The sequence below is a fragment of the Monodelphis domestica genome, chromosome 5 (genome assembly GCF_027887165.1).
Source record: "Monodelphis domestica isolate mMonDom1 chromosome 5, mMonDom1.pri, whole genome shotgun sequence".
NCBI classification, from domain to species: Eukaryota; Metazoa; Chordata; class Mammalia; order Didelphimorphia; family Didelphidae; genus Monodelphis; species Monodelphis domestica.
The window spans coordinates 84,690,137-84,709,806 of NC_077231.1; the positions used below are offsets into that span (position 1 = coordinate 84,690,137).

Below are 19,670 nucleotides of genomic sequence, written 5' to 3' on the forward strand. Positions count from 1 at the left end.
ATCTCCCTCTCAGAGTAATTCCCTAATACAACCTCTGCACATTTTCATGGTGTAAGCTGGACTGACAATCTCTAATCCCCACACTAAAACTTTTCTCTCATCACTATCAAATTGATATTCCTATTCTACAAGTCTGATCTCAGTACTCTCTTGTTCAAAAAGCTTCAGTGCCACTGGACTGAACACCCAAGGCCCTCTACAACCTAGTCCCAGAATACCTTTCATCTGACTACATGTCACTCTACCACACACTCAATGCTTTAGTCAAAGCAGTCTATATTACTGAGACAAAAACACTCTGTTAAATTTCTCTCCCCTTCTACACCTTTCTGCTCCTCTCCTTGTGCCCAAAATGGTTTCTTCTCATATGTACACCTATTATCCTTCCCTTCCTTCAAAGCATAGCTCAGATACCTCCTTCTTCCTTATCTGCTCAGGTTTAAATCTTCTCTATCTGTCTACTGTTTCTCTTCTCCCTTAGGGCTTTCTCTCTTCCCCCTATCTCTTTCTCTCCCATCTTTTATTTCTCTCTCTCTTTATCTATCTATCTATCTCCCCCTTTCCTTGAACCTCTCAGATCACTCTCATTTTTTTCTATGTATTCAATCATCATCTAATCTTTTTAAAGCATTATTTACAAAGGTATTTTATCCCTACATCCTACAGAGTTTTTACCATTAAGGAATTTGTCTTTGAAATTTCATCTTTGACCTACCACAGTCGTGTGGTATGGACTTAATAAATGTTTAATGAATTAAAAGCTGAATTTAACAGAAAAATGGTTTAGTGATGTGAGACTGTCATACCCAAGGTTCAGGGCCTTTTAAAGGAAAGTGGGCTGTACAAAAGGGAATGCTGAATTCCTTGTGTGTTCATTTACAGAATTAATGGGGGGAAAGCCTGAGAAGAAGCTAAGAAGCAAGGGTTCTACTTCATCTCTTTAAATAATCGGTGAGGTAATCTTAGGCAAGCTTCATAATCCCTATTTCTCTTTTCTCATTTGTAATTAGAACCAATAGTCCCTTTTCCTCTCTACTTCAAAAGGTCATAGTGAAGATCAAATGAAATGTCCATGAAAACTCCTAGTGGAGAGAATTTATACAATCTACAAATGTAATATAATTAAGGCAAACTCTAAATAACAAATGGCTTGAGCTGGGGTGAAAAAAGGGCAAGGATATAGCTATCAAGAACTGTGTATGGATGACTACCTCAAATAAAGTAAATTCATGTGTTGTTTTGATTTGTCCATGTTCACAGCCCCACCTGTTATACTTTTATTCTGATAGAGCTGTACAGCAGAAGCTCATTTGTAAAATAATAAGTGGAAGTCTAAACTGTCATCTTTGTTCATAATAGCGGCTGGCATTTATAGAGCACTTTACGTTTTCCAAAGTGCTTTGCATAGGTCATCTCATTTGATCCTCACTATTATCATCCCCATTTTTCAGATGAAAACAAGGGGCCTAAGGCAGGAAGTGACCTCAGATCTTCCTGACTTAAGTCAACTACTCTAAAAACTACATAACCTAGCTTTCCAAACTTGGGTCCACCTGAGTAAAATGAGTGACAGTGTTTTTAAAAGAGAGCTAGGTCAATAGCCATCCTAAGATACAAAAAGATACATGAGATCACTGATGTGAATACTTCTCCCTCATCTCGTATTACAGTCTTCCTGTCTGGTGCAATCCTTATCCACAAATCTGCCATAGATGAGAAAAACATAAAAACGGTTTCCCATAAACTATTGTTCCCAATTCTTGATGTCAATATTGTCAACTTCAATATGGGAGGGGGTGGCCCCTATAAGTATGAACAACTATAAAGCATCATTCTTGGAATTTAGCTTGAAAGAGTCATATATGCAATAAATTAGCAGCTCAGTTATGAATTTTAAAACTGCCTTTATGGAATAAGCTTTATTTTTTAAAAATATGTATTATTAGTTCTTAAATTTCAAATATGATGCTAGGATAAAAATTTGCCTGCCATAAATTTGTAATTTGGTTTGAAAGTAACACGAAAAATTAGTATTTATTATATTCCACATTCATTCTGAATTATTCATTTTTTCAGTAGCTAAAATTAAGTTGGATTTTACAAAAGAGAAATTAAAGTTTTCAATTTTCAATTTATTCTGAAAATACAATTTTGATGCTCCAAATTTACACAGCACTTTTTATCAGATAATCTTCAGAAGCTTAGTAACTATGAGCCAAATAAGTTATGAAATAGAAGAAAATAAATCTTACTGGGAAAATCTTTGCCATCTGGATAGTAGTATTCTGTGAACTCTATATAAACAGCTGACATTTCTTGTGGAAGATAGAGGGACTTTTTATTGCAGGAAATCATGGTTTTAGGAGAAGATCGATACTGGTCAGCTGTAGAGACCTATAAAAGAATCCAAGCTGCTTAAATGGCATTATTTTAAAAAATAAATGAATAAAATACTTTCCAAATAGAACCTATAAACTCAAAGCACTTTAACTACAAAGTATTTTATTAAAAAAGAAAAAAATCTTCTTATACCCAACTTTTAAAAGATCTATTTATGGTTTTAAAGAAGGATTTTGTTTCTCTCAAAACCCAAGAGATAAGTGTCAAAAGAAATCATGATTTAATTTTTAACTTAATCTTTTGGAAAACATTCCAGATGAGCCTGAAATAACATGATAACATTAACTGTTCACCACATCAACTGAAAGATGTAGTCACTAAAGATTAAATCCAATAAATTCCAAGAGAGTAATATATAAAAATTAAGATTAAGCAACAAGCATGTAAGTGACAAAAATTCGAAACTAAAGATTGGTAAATCAGTTTTTCTCCTCTATTTTTTTTTAAAAAAGAAAAAATATAGAATGGCTCTTAATGCTATGGATCTTCCATTTCTGTTTCTGTAGTGACCATGTAGGAATGCTGGAAAAAGTAAGAGGAGATGCAAATAATCACATTATTTTTACACCATTTATAAATTTTAATTTGGTCATTAATACCCCAAATATAAGGCCCTTAACAATGACCAAATAATATGCTTTTTGAAGAGAAATTAATTTTATCAGTCTTGACTTTTCTGTTATAAACAAAACCAGAAAAAAGTTGCTCATAGTTTCGGGGATAGGGGGACTAAACAAAAGAATTGATGGAGTTAGTTTTATTGAGTTTCCAAAGACAACAAGAAACATCATTTTCATGGGGCATTTGGTCATCTTATATGAACAACAGAAGGCAAGGGAATAGCCATTTCAAAGCAAATGTGAAAAATAGTTGGAAAGAAGACTACACAGGACAACAGTAATCAAAATTATTTGGTTAAAATTTTTTTAAATCAATTTAAATTTTAAATTAGATATCCAACACATGGAAGCAATAGAACACAGTATCAAAGTGTTTGCTATACTCAAAGACCTAAACAAGTAGGATCCAAATTTGCTTTACAACAAAAACTCAACAGAAAAACTGGAAAGCAGGCTGGCAAAAAGTTTTTGAAAACATATCTACCATATATACTAAAACATTCTCTAAATGGATCTAGATAGAAAAGATCATGTCATAAACAAATTAGAGACTGCTTAGCTAGGAAGGAAATAATTTCAGAGACCATGGACAGAAAAAAGTCCATCACCTAACAAAGGATAGGATAGGATCATATTAGATTAAATGAAAACTTCTGAATATAAAAATTGGAAAGGAATTTTTATAGGAACAAAATTAATACGAGTAAAACTAAAAGGGGAAACAATCAAAAGGGGGAAAAAATCTTTGCAGGAAATTTCTGCCACAAAGGTCTGTTATACAAGATCCAAAAAAGAACTAATTTAAACATCAAGGACAAAAGTCATTTCCTAAAGATTAAGTGGTCAAAGAATATGGAAAAATCAGTCATCAAACTATGAAATCTAAGCTATCAATAACCATATAAAAATAATCCCGATCATAAAATATTGGAGTATTGAAAATTAAAACAATTCTGTATCGCCCATAAATAGCTATTAAGGGAGTATTAAATGATTTAAAGAAAAAAAGATGAGAGTTGCTGGGAGGACAATAGAAAGAAAGGTACATTAATACATTGTTGGTAAAATTGTGATGTGATCCAAACATTCTGGAAAGTAATTTTAAATATGTCCCAAAAGGCAATACATTATGTATATGAATTGACTCAATGTTACCATTATGAGGCTTATATCCCAGAGAGATCTAAGAAAGGAGAAAAAGTATCCACATGGACAAAAAATATTCTCAGCAGTCCTTTCTCTTATATCAAAAAATGGAAACAAAATTGGTGATTATCCATTAAGGAAAGGCTAAACTGTGAAATATGAATGTAATTCCTACACTGAAAGAGAACTTAGAAAATTTGCATGAATTGAAGGTCATAAATGAAGCAGAAACTTTATATAAGAACAATACTGCCAAGAAATATATATCATTAAAAACTCAAGGACTCAGTGTAGTAATCAATTACAATCTGAAAGAGCTGAGATATAGAAGTAGCTTGGGGCAAAATGGATGGAGAGAATTATTCTAAGTTATTAAATTCATCCATGTTAGGCAGACCTAGTCAAAATATTTCATTTTAAATAAAATGGTGATATTAGTTTCCCAGAGCTATTGATAAGAATCTCTAAAATTCTCCCATTGAAAAAACACAGAGCATACCTGGTATATATTGAAATCTGCAAGTCTAACCACCACAGAACTAGACATTAGTTTAGCTTTTGATTGCAGAGATGATACAGAAGGAGTTCTAGTAATCCCTTTAGGTACTGACTCTTTCCCTATAAGAAACAAAAGTTTTTAAAATGTACTACAAAAATATTTTTTACAGTAAATAGCATTGTCCTTTATTATTAACAGAAGTATTAGAAGTCTGAAGTAGAAAACATCTATAGTTAAAATGATTCTGTCTCTTTTAAACAAGAAGCCTACACACACCCAAAGTTCAGAGAGGATTTCTTCCAAGACTTTGGTTAGGACTACATCCTTCAAAAGATTCCACAGAATTGCAGATGTTGAAAAATTCTACTCTAGATTTTATATATATAGTAAAAGTTAGTTGGATTTTTTTTCTTAGTCTCTAATTTGAGAAGAGTATAGATTTTTAGAAATTAAGTAGAGAGAATGGAGAGAGGACCAATGTGACTATTCATATCTAATATTGTAGTAATGGAACCCTGTAATATTGTCACCTGCTGGGATGTGCTGAGGGGAAGCCTGTGTTGGGGATTTGGGAGGAGATTCGACATTATGATCCTTCACAGCCTGTTTAAGCATTTCAACGTTGTAGCTGAACTCATCCAACAATTCTTTGGCCCATCCACTTTTGGTCTTGGTGGCATCACTATAATGCATCCAGTGACTACAACTGTCTCCTGCAAATACCAATAGACAAACTTAATTTCTTCTGCTTCATTTATGCTTTTAAAGAAGCAAGAATTTATAAGAGTTAGAGAGTTAACATGGTAGCAAATATAAAAAGGAGGTCTTGAAGACAATAAGACCTGGCTTCAAGTTCCCCTCTGTTCATTTAACCTTCAATGCTCTGGGAGAATCTCCATGAAGAAGCTTCCTAGACTCTCCGAAGAAGCTTCCTCCTCCAAGAGTTCTCTGGACCAATGAGATCTCAGGTCCACTTTGAGTGACAAAGATGTTTTAATTTCTTAATTAATCTATTACCTTTTAACTAGCATAATTGAAATAAGTAGAACAAGGAAAATAATATACATAATAACTACAAAATGGAAAAGAACAGAAATAGCAAATTGAATTGAACCAGTTACTATGGCAGAGCTTGGCCTCAAATACAAAGCAAAAAGAGGACTACAGCCTCTGCCCCTCCTCTTGAGGAGCACTATGGACATAGGATATTAAATGTCTTATCACACCTGATTTACTTCCTTCTTAGTTTTGCTGAACTCTTTTTATTCTTGGTCATAATTCTTCAGGATGGGGAAGAAGCAGAGATGTATCAGATGCAATTGATAGATTACTGAGCCTAGAGTAAGGAAGGTCTGAGTTTGAATCTGTTCGAAGTTCAAATTTCAAACACTAACTGTATGATCCTAGGCAAATCATTCTGTCACTATTTGCCTCAGTTTCCCCATTTGTAAAATGGGATTAATAACATATCTACTTCCCAAAGTGGTTTGTGAGGACCAAATGAGATAATATTTGTGAAGCATTTAGCACAGAGCCTAGCACAAAGTAAGCATGATATAAATGTTAGCTATTATTTATTTTTATGCTAGGGAAAGTAGGCAACATAAAACCAAGAAATACTTTTTAAAAATCTACTCTCTTTCAAATTCACCTATCACCTAATTTAGTCTCTTAGAGAACTAAAATGAGCAAAATCTGATTCCATATAGACAGAACCAGTTTACAGCTAATTGTATGTCAGGGCTTTTGTCAAGAAATTATCCCAGATGCAAAGTGAAATAAGCAGAACTAGGAAAACATTGTACACAGTAACAGCAATATCATACAATGATCAGTTGTGAAAGACTTAGCTATTCTCAGCAATATCTAGGACAATTCTGAAGGATTTAGGACAAAAAAATGCTATCCACCTCCAGAAAAAGAACTGTTGGAGTAAGAATGCAGATAAAAGCATATGATTTTTCACTTGTATATTGGGGCTTATGTTTGAGGGGTTTGGTTTTAAAAGACTATTCATTTACAAAAATGAATAATATGAAAATTTAAAAAATTTTAAGTGGTAAAAAAAGGAAATTACTCCAGATGGGAGACCAAATGATTCATGTTCAAGGTGCATTATTAGAAGGTGTCAACAATGTAGCTACCTTTCATCAGCCAAAACCTCAGTTCCAAAATTAGGGAGAGAAGTCCTGAGAGTAAGCTCAGCAACATCAGAATGGGACGGACATTTTATCAAAGAGGATTCCAGTTTGGCTGGTCGTTGGATACTAATCTTCCAAGGAAATGTTATAATGGCCAAATGCTGGTCAAGGCAAATGTCCTAAGTAATTTATATCTGACAAGAGGAATACACTAAAAACTCTTTTTAAAAAAGTTTTAATGCTCGGGGGCATAAAGAAGTAGCTCAATAGCAATGCTAGAAGTGGATATCAAACCTTTCTTTAGGAACTACAAAATCAAAATCTGATCTAAGGCATTTGTTTGTATTGTAAAGTAAAATGAATAAAGAAATGGAAAAATGTTCTCTATCATCTAGACCAGTGATGGCAAACCTTTTAGAGTCCATGTGCCATGCCCTATCCCCAGACTGTGTGTCAGGCTGTGCCCCAACCCCCAGAGACCCAGTGCCATCTCTATTCTCATGACCTCCCTTCAGTGGCCTTACCCCAGGAACAGGAGAGGAAATAGGAGGGGGATGATCCAAGAGCTCTGCTCAGGAGAGGGAGTAAGCCTTACCATTGGGTTGCTGGGCAGAGGGGTGGGGAGGCATGATGGAGAGGGGGAAGGGAGCAGTTCTGCCTTGAGTCCCTCTGTCTTTCTAGTAACTAACTCTGGTGAGTGGTAGCACTCATGCCCACAGAGATGTCTCTGAGTGCCATCTTTAGCACATGTGTCATAAGTCTGCCATCACAGATCTAGACAGTTTTACTCCTTTTCAATATTAACAGTTTTCAAAGCACTTAAGAATCCAGGAAGATAGGAGGCAGCTGTGTAGCTCAGTGGATTGAGAGCCAGGCCTAGAGATGGGAGGTCCTAGGTTCAAATCTGGCCTCAGACACTTCCCAGTTGTGTGACCCTGGGCAAGTCACTTAATCCCCATTGCCTAGCCCTTACCACTCTTCTGCCTTGGTATTGGTTCCAAGACAGAAGGTAAGGGTTAAAAAAAAAAAAAAGAATCCAGGAAGATAAGGAGTCATTTTTTAACATGATATTGAATATTTCAATAATATGTTAAAAAAAAACTCACTAAAACAGAATTCTATTTACAAAACTGTCAGACTCTGGCTTGAGAATGAGAGATCTAAATAATCCAGCTTTTATAAAGTATACCTCTGGGAAAGAAAAACCATATATGCATTTTTAAAAGGTCTATTCTTTAAAATTACATCCTTTTTTTTGTCCTGTACTTATGGAAAAAGAATAGATCAACATAAAATCAAATTCACTAAGAATGGCTTCTGATGTTTTGAGATGCTTCTATCTTATGTGATTTTAATAAATCTTACTAATATTTCTTCCCTGAGATCTGCTCATTCAATTTGGGTAGGAATTTTTTGAAAAATTAATATTTCAGTCATCTATTCTTATCTCAAAAATAATTTTTGCTAGACTTATAGAATCTAAGATCCTCTGTAAGAGGAAAGAGAATTTGATAATATGTGAAGTATATCAGACATAACTAACTCCACAGCCTCTTGCCTGGATTTCAACATACCTGCTTTGTGATAAGGATAGTAATCAACAGTTAGGTGACTAAAAGAGAGCTGCATGGCTCCTCCAGTGATGCGTCTACTAGAGTCTACAAAAAAACAAATAAGTATAAAATGGATTTATTTTATCATTAGTTAGAAAATATCATATCAAGGCATTTAACATATGGCTAGTACTCCTCATTAAAGCAGATTACATTCAAGTTTATGTAGAAACATATTTTTTGCTCAAAAAATTTTAAAATATAAATTTAAGTCTATTTTAAAGAAGATAACACAAAAGACAACATCTGAGAGAAATTCTTAACACTAAGAATTAAGTTAAGTTAAGAAAAGTGTTAAATGTTAAGAAAAAACTGACTGGAGTAAGGGAAGACATATGGACATCTGGAAGAGAAGAAGCACTGCCATCCAAAGCTAATTGGTCCAAGGCAGGGATCACATAATCTTAAAAACCATTTTCTAACAAACTGGCTCGCCAGCTTAGATACTCTTTATTTTGTGTAGCCAATAGCAGAGGTTGGAATTCCTTTATATAGGAGGTAGGTTGCTGGAGCACATCATTGGCACAGGGAAGCTTTGGTCTTTGACTGATACAAGTCTGACTGCTAAAGAGCTGCCCAGGATCTCTGAAACTTAGTATCAAACAGAGGAAAAATGGGCTATTAAAAGAAGTGACCTAACAAAAACAAGGTTGTATGGGTAAGATAAAGCTGAATAGGAGCTAGAACCCAAATGCAATGTAGAAATATGCTTAGACATTGAGAATTTACTATAGGCTGAGTTTCATTTCAAAGATAAGGCCAAAGTAGCATAAAAGACAGATATAGGGATCAAGCTTAACCCTCCTTGTATCAGCATCTCTCTCAGAGGTTCATTCACCAATCTTCTTACTCATCAGCTAAAGGCAGGACTAGTAAAATGTAACAAAATCATCTGCATAAATGCTATCACAATAGTTCTTCTAAAACAGAGCATAAGAACTCAATCCTAATATTCCAGCTTTATTACCTTTTTCTTTAGCATGAATGTCATCACATATGTGCAGATCTAGATGAGAAATTACTAAGTGATGAGAGGTTTCTTTAACATCAAAATCATTGAAGATTTTTGCAATTGTATCATTGAGGTCAGGCACAGTTGATGTTTGCGGTGTCTTCACCTGATGGGAACTTGGAGCTGGAGCAGAGCTCTGCAAAGATAAGAACCTATCATATTGACTGCAAATACTCTATGATGATTTTATGGGACCATAGGAACAAGGAGTGCACAAAACAAGAAAGGATGTAGGCATTACTATCGTTACTAGGAAAGGGAAAACCCACATTGATAAGATCATAGATCATCAATGAAGAATCAAAGTATAGCTCCAAGTTAGTCTTTACCAGAAAAACTAAATATTCCATGCTAGTCAAGTTATCAAGAAAGTCAGAGGACATCTTTAAAAAAAAATTAACTACGAATGCCTAAAACTGTTTAAACATAGTCAGAACTACTTTTAGCAGTGAATAAGCTCCTTGCTGCCATGAGGATGTTATTCAGTACAGTTAGGGTCATTTTTTCTTCCCACAGAAGAGGTGGGATCCTTTTGGATTTTGTCATCAGCAGAAAGGGCTTGTACTGAATAGCAGGAAGGACAAGAGAGTATTTGTAGGAATAAATGTACCTCTCTTGATCTCAAAATATTCATTTAAGATGGTGACCAGTCATAGAAATTGAATATGTATGAATCACAGAACTACAAAATTTAATTTAATTCAAACATTAGGCACTTAATATGTGTAAGCCAGCCACAGTGCTGCACAGGTGATAAAGATGATATGAGGATAAAAAAAAAAGAGCCATGCTCTGAAAGAGCTTAAATTCTACTTCAAAAATTACTTAAAACACAATCAGAATGAAGACCAAAATTTCTCTCTCTTTAAAAAAGAAAACAGAGTAACCTGGTCCTGATTATTTTGGGGAGCGTGGGGCTCCAATCAACAGTCTCTCTTCAGGCTCTCATCCCAATACTCTTGAATTGTACTGGTACAGTTTTCATTGCATAGTTTTGCCATAAAAATCCAATAGCTTGTGGCTGAGTCTATGGCCTCTGCAGATTTAGTTTGGGCTAAGATAGCAGTGTTTGCCACACTGTGGATCTATCTGACCTAACTAAGAGTAAGCTCTTGAAGGCAACAAATGTGTCCTCTAATTGTTGTATGTTCCTTCTATCAAAAAAGGTATTGGGGTAAAAAAAATGAATAGTCCAATAATAAACTAAAAAAATGATATTTTTTCTTAATAAAAGACATGAAATTCTTGTTACTTGTCAATTACCCATTTTGTCTTTTTTTTAAAACTATTCCAACAAAAGCAACTGATCTATTCACTGAATGGCATACCTGGGTAGGCTCCGAAGCCATACTCTTCCTCTGTTCTGTCGACTTTTCTATAGCTTCACTAAGGGACTTTGCGTATTGTACCATTGCCTTCAACTGGGAATCCGTCAGAACCCACAATAAGTCATCCAATATTAGTACCAACTTTGTAGCTATGACATTGCAGTCCTTTAACTGTTGAACAAAATCAATTTATGGAATCAAATCTTGATGTAAGCATTTTTATTTTTTGATGGCATTCAATATGGATATTTTCTTCATAAAAAAAACTGTAACCCTGTTTCCTTTGATACTTTAGTGTCAAAATGCCACCTTGTAAATGTCATTTTCAAAAATAATTGTCTCTCAAAGTAAAGGACACAAATGGCACTTGATTTAGCATTTGGCAAGTATAAATGTTCATGTACTCTAAGAAATATAGTTATGTTAGGAGTATCTTATCTAAATATGTTTGAATACATCAAGGATTCAAAGTTTCCTTATCAGTACATCCTCTAGCGCAGCAGTTCTCAACCTCTCAATTTGTAGCAATGAGAATACATAATGCATATCAGGTATTTACATTCCGAATCATAACTGTAGCAAAATTACAGTTTTGAAGTAGCCACCAAAATAATTTTTTGGTTTGGGGTCACTGCAACATGAGGAACTGCATTGTGGGGTCACGGCATTAGAAAGGTTGAGAACCACTGCTCTAGCCAAATAGAGAGGGCAATTGTAATATGCCTCAACAGAGAATTTTCATGGATTACCATTGGTGGGGTAGGGGAGTATCGAGATCCAGAGGCTCTTGAGATGATAAGCCTCTCTAAAATTATCTTAGGCTGGACCTGAGACAACAGATAAGAATTCATGACTGGACCAATATTCAAGGCATTGCCAGTATAATCACAACAGTTTGAATTCATATTTTGCTAACTAAGAATTTAAAAATCTAAAGTCACTTCTGTGCAAGAATAAAGCAGAATATATATCTATTAGAGGATTATTATCCTCTGTTAATATATTTCTACTGTCCCTTGCAATCTAAAAACCACTAGTAGAATTCAAACTGAACTCCTGAGAGTAGAAAACTACATGCAAAAACTATTGATAAAGATGGTAGCATTGCATATATACACAATAATACATTTTCAATTTATCACTCAATTATTGATGAGTTAAAAGATAAGCATGCTGGTATAACCCTTTAAACAAGTTAAATCCTAAATCTTAATGGACTGTAAATTGCCATAATCCCCAAAGTAGAGTCCTTTCTACAAAATCAGCTGCTTCTACAATGCCCTACAATTACAGCCTCTTCTCTAGCTATCCTTATGGCGCCAATCTATTTATATAATTGACACACCACTTTTGTTCAGTAATACTTCTCAAAGTCTGGTATAAACCTAGTATAATACTGAAAGAAACCATTTCTCCATCAAACCACTTTAAAATGTTTGTTTTGTGTTTTGACAACACTGTACTGTCATTAAGATTTGTTTCTTCCAGCTCTAGATATATGACTTACTTCTACAAGTCAATAAGCCTCATTTTTCTAAAACTCTTACCTTTTGTCTTAGAATCAATACTGTATACTGGTTCCAATACAGAAGAGTAGGAAGGACTACCCAATGGGGGATAAAGTGACTTTGCCCAAGGTCCCAAAGCTAAGAAGTCATAAGGCTTATTTTTAAACTTACTACTACATTAGTAAATAACAGTGAGGAAATAAAGCATAAAAATAAAAAAGATATAACCTTGTCGACTTACTCTTCTTTTAAGTGTGACTCTAATTTTTGATTGGTTAGTTATTAGTCGAACTGGAGCACTCATGATTTCAAGATGAGAACTTTGGATAGCATCTGCTTCTATTCTGATCATCTGCCAATTAATTTCTTTAAATGTCAGAATCTAAAAAAATAACACATACCGTCTTTAAATGTTTGTTGAAATGGAACACAGGGTACATTATTAAAAGCAAGGGAAAGAAATTAATATAAAATAATGAGCTGAAAAATTTTAATTCCTATTTCCTTAAATAATAAAGGCTTCTCACTTTTACATTCAGTTTTTATATATTAATTTTCCCTTTCACTAACTGTAAGAAACCTTTTTTTTTACAAATTCAGTAAGATTCCTACATAATCACATAATTCAAATATTAGTTTAAATTTTAAGTAAACCAATTAGCTTATAAAAATAAGTAAAATCTACAACCAATCAGGATGACTAATAGAAATTTAGCCAATACATTGTTTCTCATTTTCTTAGATTAAGAGAAGAAAAGAAGAGAAAAGGAGGTCCATTATTCTTTACCATCAAAAGAGCAATTACAATGAAAGCACTTAATGAACAATTACCATCAAGTAATTATAAGTATGATGGAAATAAGTATGATGGAAGCAATTGAAAAGAAAGATCAGCAAAGGAAATGGCATGTGAATGGGGCCCAAGCATAGAAGAGAACTGCTTACTTTATTTTTTCTCTGCTACTGGCTTGAGACGAAAAATGCCCCTGTAAAGAAAAATCTTGGCCTTACCTCTCCACGCTGCACATCTTGAATACGAGTGCATCTCAAGTCTCCATGCTGCCAGTTTGTATTTACACTATATATTCTTAGCTGGGAAAGCTCGAATGAAGCATTGAATGCTTTTGCACCAATTCGGATGATAATAGAATTTACAGAAACAGTAATCCCTTCTACAACTTTTTCAGCAAAACCATATTCACTGAAAAAAACAAAATGTGATATCTTAATGGTAAAGAACAGGTTTAAAAAAGGAAAAAAGTCACCACAATACCTTCACCTAAAAACACAAATAAAAATGATCTAATATAAAATCTGAAATGCAGTATTATAATTTTAAAACTAACAAAATTAAATATACCTTTGGATGAAATATAATCTACATAGCTTCAGCTAGGCTATCATAGATGTCACTATCAGCATGGCAGTTATTTGAAGCATGAATATTGGTAAAGAGAATCAGTTGCTAAGTGGAACATGGGAATTATTTTTTACAGGGAATGTTACTAATCCTTCTGAAAAGGACTTAATTACCCCCTCACAGTCTTTAACAAATTAATTTATTACTAATAAAATTAAACATCTACTCTTTTTTTTTACTTTCTATAAAATTTTATAGGCAGTTGGTATATTACAGACATTTTATAAGAAAAAGAGACAGATGAACAGAGACACTGGCTGTGTAAAACAGTGGAAAGAACATTGGTTATAAACTTAGAGCACCTGTGTTCAAATTGGGCAATTTACTTATCAGTAAATTCTTTAGACCACAAGTATCTTGTCACAATGCCATCAAAGAAAACTCACACTAAACAAATCAATCTTGTCCCTCGACCCTCAGACAGGATATAAAATATGCTAGTAAGCAGAAATAAAGCCTCAGCAGACAACCTTATTAATAGTGCAAAAAAGTCTCCTAAATCTCATCATACATTGGCTAAAATAGGAAGGATGTTATGAAAAGTCTTGGCAATGCAGATAAATGGCTCAATTGTCATCAAGTTCCTAAATTGGCCTTTCTAAACAATTCTTCTGCTAGATCAGATAATGCACTAAGTCCTTTCTCACTACTCCTCTCCTAATTCAAGTTCTACAAAGTTCAACCACTGTGTTCACTTTCTCTCCCTCAATTCTAATTCTACTTGAATCTGAAGATCAACTCCTCTGGTCTGCTCTAGCCAAAGTCAATTCACAATCCTGACTTGTGGGTAAGGATTATCGCTAGCCAGCTAGTGACTCAAAAAGAAATTTATGAAAATGTAAGTAACTCTTAACAATAAACGGGCAGTTGTAAGTCACATTTGTTGGTGGTGTGAGCCTTCATTTCCCTTTATACCAGGGTCACCCAATTAATGGCCTATGGCCTAGGTATAGATCTGGTCTGCAGTCAATGTCTAGTAAAAGCAAAGAGGAAGTTCATCCCAAATTCTTAAATTCTCAATGTAGAAAACCTTTTGAGGGTCTGGGGAAATGCAAAGTACTTCTCCCATTCTCTAGTAATGCAAACATGATTCAACCATGAACTGTCTATTTGTCCTCTAGAGCATCTTTGTTTACTATTCTATATAGCACAGACATAATGAAAATACAAAATATAAAATAGCACAATCCAAATATATAAAAAATAAATAAATTTGGATGTTAAAATACATATTAACCTCACCTTAAAGAACTTTGACACAAAAATCCAAATGACTACAAGAAGTGGACACTTTTCTTTAATTTCTTTGATTATTCACCTTCTCTGAAAATAGTTAAACCCACATTACTCTTAATAGCTGCTTCTCTATACCAGTGTTCCATTTGTAAAGAGATGTGGCATAAAATAAAGTAATTCAGTATACAAAGAGCTGACAATTCTTTATTTTAAAGCAAAAATAAAAACAGCCTACTTGTAGGCTATCACTTTTACTTTTAAGAGCGACTTGACATTTTCACTGAAGCACTGGAAAGTTGCATTAAGTCTTCTTCAAGCTAATAAATGAGTTTATTATCCCCTGTTCATATATTCTTAGCACTCTGGCCAGAGGATGCAAAGGCAACTAAAAGCTGCAAATCAATTCTGACAATTCTAGGGATCAGCAATTCAAAAGGGAAATGTTTGAAGGGAAATGTGGCAGAAATCTTCTGTTGAAATAAGGTGGGGGGAGGGCAGCTGGGTGGTTCAGTGGATTGAGAATCAGGCCCAGAGATGGGAGGTCCTATGTTCAAATCTGGCCTCAGATATTTTATTTCCTAGCTGTTTGACCCTGGGCAAGTCATTTAACCCCCATTGCCTAGACCTTATTGCTCTTCTGCTTTGGAACCAATACCCATATTGATTCTAAGACAGAAGGCAAGGATTTTAAAAAAAAGAAAAGAAATAAGGCTTGGGGATAACTGGACTTCAATTTATTAACAGGGTTGTGTTCCATTCCCACAGAAAAAGAAGAGTTAGCTATACCTCATACTTAGGAAAATGGAAATCCAAACAGATTTGCACAATAACTGACCTCTGTCCTGAAGCAGTTGCTATAGGTGATGGACCATTAGGGAGCCGGGGTTCTTCACATGTGCTCATTTCCATTATTACTTTATCTAGGGACTAATACAAATACAACAAAAAGAGAAGAATTGGCAATTTACATCTACTACCCCATTATCAATACTATTATGAAGATTTTACTTTTTCCATATTCAACTCCCCAGAGAACTACAGTTTAGATAATGGATGCTCTAGTAAGTGGCATCAACTCAACACAAAATCAGTAGACACAAAATTTTACATGGTAAGTACACAGGAGACAGAAAACAAAGGAGCTCTAGAAGGTCTAAAATGAGCAAAAGAAATAAGATCATGGTCAAGTTTGGAACTAATTCAGAAAATGCTTAAAGTATATTTACTCTTGGGAGCATCGAGATGGCTCTGTGGATTGGGAGTCATATCTAGAGATGGGAGGTCCTGAGTTCAAATATGATCTCACATATTTTTAGCTGTGTAACCCTAGACAAGTCATTTAACATCCACTGCCTAGTCCTTACTGATCTACTGCTTTGGAACCAGTGCATATTACTGACTCTAAGACAGAAGGCAAGGGTTTTTTAATGTATATTTACTCTTTTATTGCCCCAGGTAACAGGTAGAGATTAAATGAGAAGAGGCCATTTGAAAGGACCCCTCAGAAAGATCTTACTCCAGTTACATCTCCACCCTGTGCTATCAAGCTATAAAGCGGCTGTAAAGAGTGAATATTTTCTACTTAAAAACAAAGGAACCTGCAGAAAAGACTAGAGTAGAAATTATAGCTGAGAATATGAATGGCTGTTATGTACTTTTTGCTGGGTTCCAGGGAGAACAGTCAGGGACAATGGGCATAAGTTATAAAGAGACAAATTTACAGGAAACAAAGAAAAACTTTGCAATAATTAAAAGCATGGAAAAGAAGCAAGGGCTGTCTCAGAACTGAGAGGGTTCTCCCTTTTTTAGGGTCATCTGGCAAAGGTTAAACACTTCTCAGAGATGCTTTATAGGAAATTCTTCAGGTTGGACAGGAAGCAGGGATTCTTCCTGTGGGCTTTATAAACTTGTTTTTTATTTATGAAATATTCTGCCATTTATATCTTAACATAACTGATTTCCCTCATAACCCTATGTGTTTTACTTTATGTGTATAAAAAACTAATCTGAGGAGTACCTAGGTGGTTCAGTGGAAAGACAGCCAGACCTAGAGACAGAAGGTCCTAGGTTCAAATCTGACCTCAGATACTTCTGAGCTGTGTAACTTAACCCTCATTGCATAGCCCTTACTGCTCTTCTGCCTTGGAAGCGATTGGTATCAATTCTATGACACTAAGGGTTTAAAAAACAAATACACACACACACACACACATGCACAGAAAGCACAAATAGGAAATGAATAGCAGAAATATAGACAAAGTCATTCAATACAGGTTAGTTAGGGAGGGAGGATGATCTAGAGTGGTTTCAGACAGATGGTACCCACATTATGTCTTAAAGGAAGTGAGGGACTCTATGAGGCATTAAAAGGAAGCATATTCTAAGGATGAGGGTTTGGCATGGCAAAGGAAAATGGATCATTATGAGAGGAACAATGAAAGCCAGTACTTATGTATGCAGGTCCACATAGTATGAGGAAGAGATATTTTAGATAAGGCTGGGACAGATAAGGTATTATCTATATAAAAAGTAAAAATATCTACATAAAAAGATATTTTCGATAAGGTAGGCTGGGACATGTTAAACAGAGCTTTAAAAGCTAAACAGAGAAGCTTACAGAAGCAACAGAAAGGTCACTGGAGATGACTAAGTTGGAGAGTTTGAATGGTCAGATAGATGAAGATGAATAAAAATGGTTCTGGCACAAGGGTAGGGTGGACTGGAGTGGAAAGAGAGTAGAGGCAGGGAGACATTCAGGAGGCTGTCCTGATAATCTAGGTGAGAAGTGATGAGGGTCTAAGTTAAGAAGGTGACTAAGGAGTGGAAAGTATGGGTTAGATTGGGAGATTTTATAAAGGTAGAAAAGATAACATTTGACAATTGATTACAAATGTGGGATGAGGAAAAGTGAATTTTAAACTCTGTCCTGAGGAAATATCTTCTGGTTTTATGTCACTAAAGTAAAAAGTAAATATGTTAGGGATTCTATCATCTATTTCATTATTTAGTTTACCCAAATATGTAGTAAGTACTTCTGCAAAAATAATTTGGGGATACACAGATAGATCTGATAAAGACTATGGTCTTCATATGCTTATGTCCAAGGAAAAAGGTAAGAGATGATCACAGATACAAATACCTGACATAAGAGAAAATGAAATCTATGCAAAGTAGTAGTCCACACTTGAGAAATCTGAAGAAGAAATAAGTTTACCTTAGAAGATCAGCCTCAGAAATGGCTTCTAGGAGGAAATGGCCACACCTGATTTAAGCCAAGAAGGCAGGGAGAGACTTCAACAGATGAAGGTGAACATGCAGTCTATTCTAAGTATGGGGGAATGCCACAGGCGAAGACATGGAAACTCAAGAAGGGCAGAAAAAGAACAGGGGATTGAGAATAGTTCCATGATTTAGCTTAAATGAAATGGAGTCCAATGAGATAAGACTAGAAAGGTAGTATGGACTCCTATAATGGAGACCTTGAATACCAGGGTCAGTTTTATGTTTTATTCACCAGACAACGAAGAGTCATTTTTCAAAGTCCTAGAATAAAGGCCTGGCGCAGAGATGTACATTAGGAAGATAATTAGGGCAACAATATGGAATATGGATTGAATTAGGGATAGACCAGAAGCGAGAAGAATGCCACAACCATGCTGGAAGCTACTGAGTCTTAGGCCTTAATTTAGAGAGCCGGAATGAACATTCTAGCTTTAAACATAATAATACAAAGAAAGATAAAGGTCATGGGAAAAAGCTCAGGATCAAACAGTATGATTTAAATTTTCATTGTTGCTCTGGGAAAAGCAAGTTTAATTTTTTTTCCAACCTATTATTTATTTTTAGCATTTTTAACTAAAATTTAAGTTCCAAATTCTTTACCTCCCTTCAACTCCATCCCTTCTCTTTGAGAAGGCAAGCAATGATATGTGAAGATTGGATTTAGCTTACAGATATTAATTGCACATGTGAAATCATGCAAAACACATTTCCATTTTAGCCACATTGAAACAACAAAAAAGCAGAATAAGGGAAGAAAAAAATATACATTTTGATTTTTACTTAATCATTTCTATTTCTGGAGGTAGATATCATTTTTCATCATAGTACCTTTGGAATTGTCTTAGATCATTGTCAAAACAATCAGAGTTGCTAATTATTTCAGAGTTTATCATCTTTATAATATTGCTGTTATTACATACAATGATTTCCTGGTTCTGCTCACTTCACTCTGCATCAGTTCATATAAGTCTTCCTATGTTTTTTTCCTAACTTTCCCTCTTATGATTTCTTATACTACAATACTGCCTTACCACAATTATATGCCACACCTTGATCATCCATTGCCCCAAATGATGGGCATTCCCAATTTTTTGCCACCACAAAGAGCTACTATAAATGTTTTTATACATATGGGGTCCTTTTCCTTTTTCTTTTATCTCTTAGTAGTGGTATTGCTGGGTCAAAAAGTATGCAGTTTTATAGCCCTCTGGGCATTGCTCCAAACTGTTCTCTGGAATGGTTAGATCAGTTAATCAACAATGCATTAGTGTCCCAATTTTTCTACATCCTCTCCAGCATGTCATTACTATTAGCTAATCTGACACGTATGAGACGGTACCTCAGAGTTTAATTTATATTTCTCTAATGAATAGTGATTTGCAACTATTTTAATGTGACTATAGATAATTTGATTTCTTCTTCTGAAAATGACCTATTTATATCCTTTGACCATTTATCAAAAGGG

The 19,670-nt window shown here is 34.7% G+C and overlaps 1 protein-coding gene across 2 annotated transcripts in view; it reads right to left on the reverse strand.

Annotated features, from left to right (window-relative positions):
- The window catches only part of BLTP3B (bridge-like lipid transfer protein family member 3B), a 100,360-nt gene that overhangs the window by 22,748 nt on the left and 57,942 nt on the right, over positions 1 to 19,670 (reverse strand). For both annotated transcript variants that reach the window (XM_007503264.3, XM_056798692.1), the window contains exons 4-12: positions 15,759 to 15,850; positions 13,279 to 13,468; positions 12,509 to 12,649; positions 10,760 to 10,930; positions 9,387 to 9,567; positions 8,381 to 8,464; positions 5,196 to 5,378; positions 4,666 to 4,784; positions 2,253 to 2,394 (exon numbers count right to left, since the gene is read on the reverse strand). In XM_007503264.3, coding sequence (XP_007503326.1) covers positions 2,253 to 2,394; positions 4,666 to 4,784; positions 5,196 to 5,378; positions 8,381 to 8,464; positions 9,387 to 9,567; positions 10,760 to 10,930; positions 12,509 to 12,649; positions 13,279 to 13,468; positions 15,759 to 15,850 — 1,303 coding nt within the window. The remainder of the gene's footprint in view (positions 1 to 2,252; positions 2,395 to 4,665; positions 4,785 to 5,195; positions 5,379 to 8,380; positions 8,465 to 9,386; positions 9,568 to 10,759; positions 10,931 to 12,508; positions 12,650 to 13,278; positions 13,469 to 15,758; positions 15,851 to 19,670) is intronic.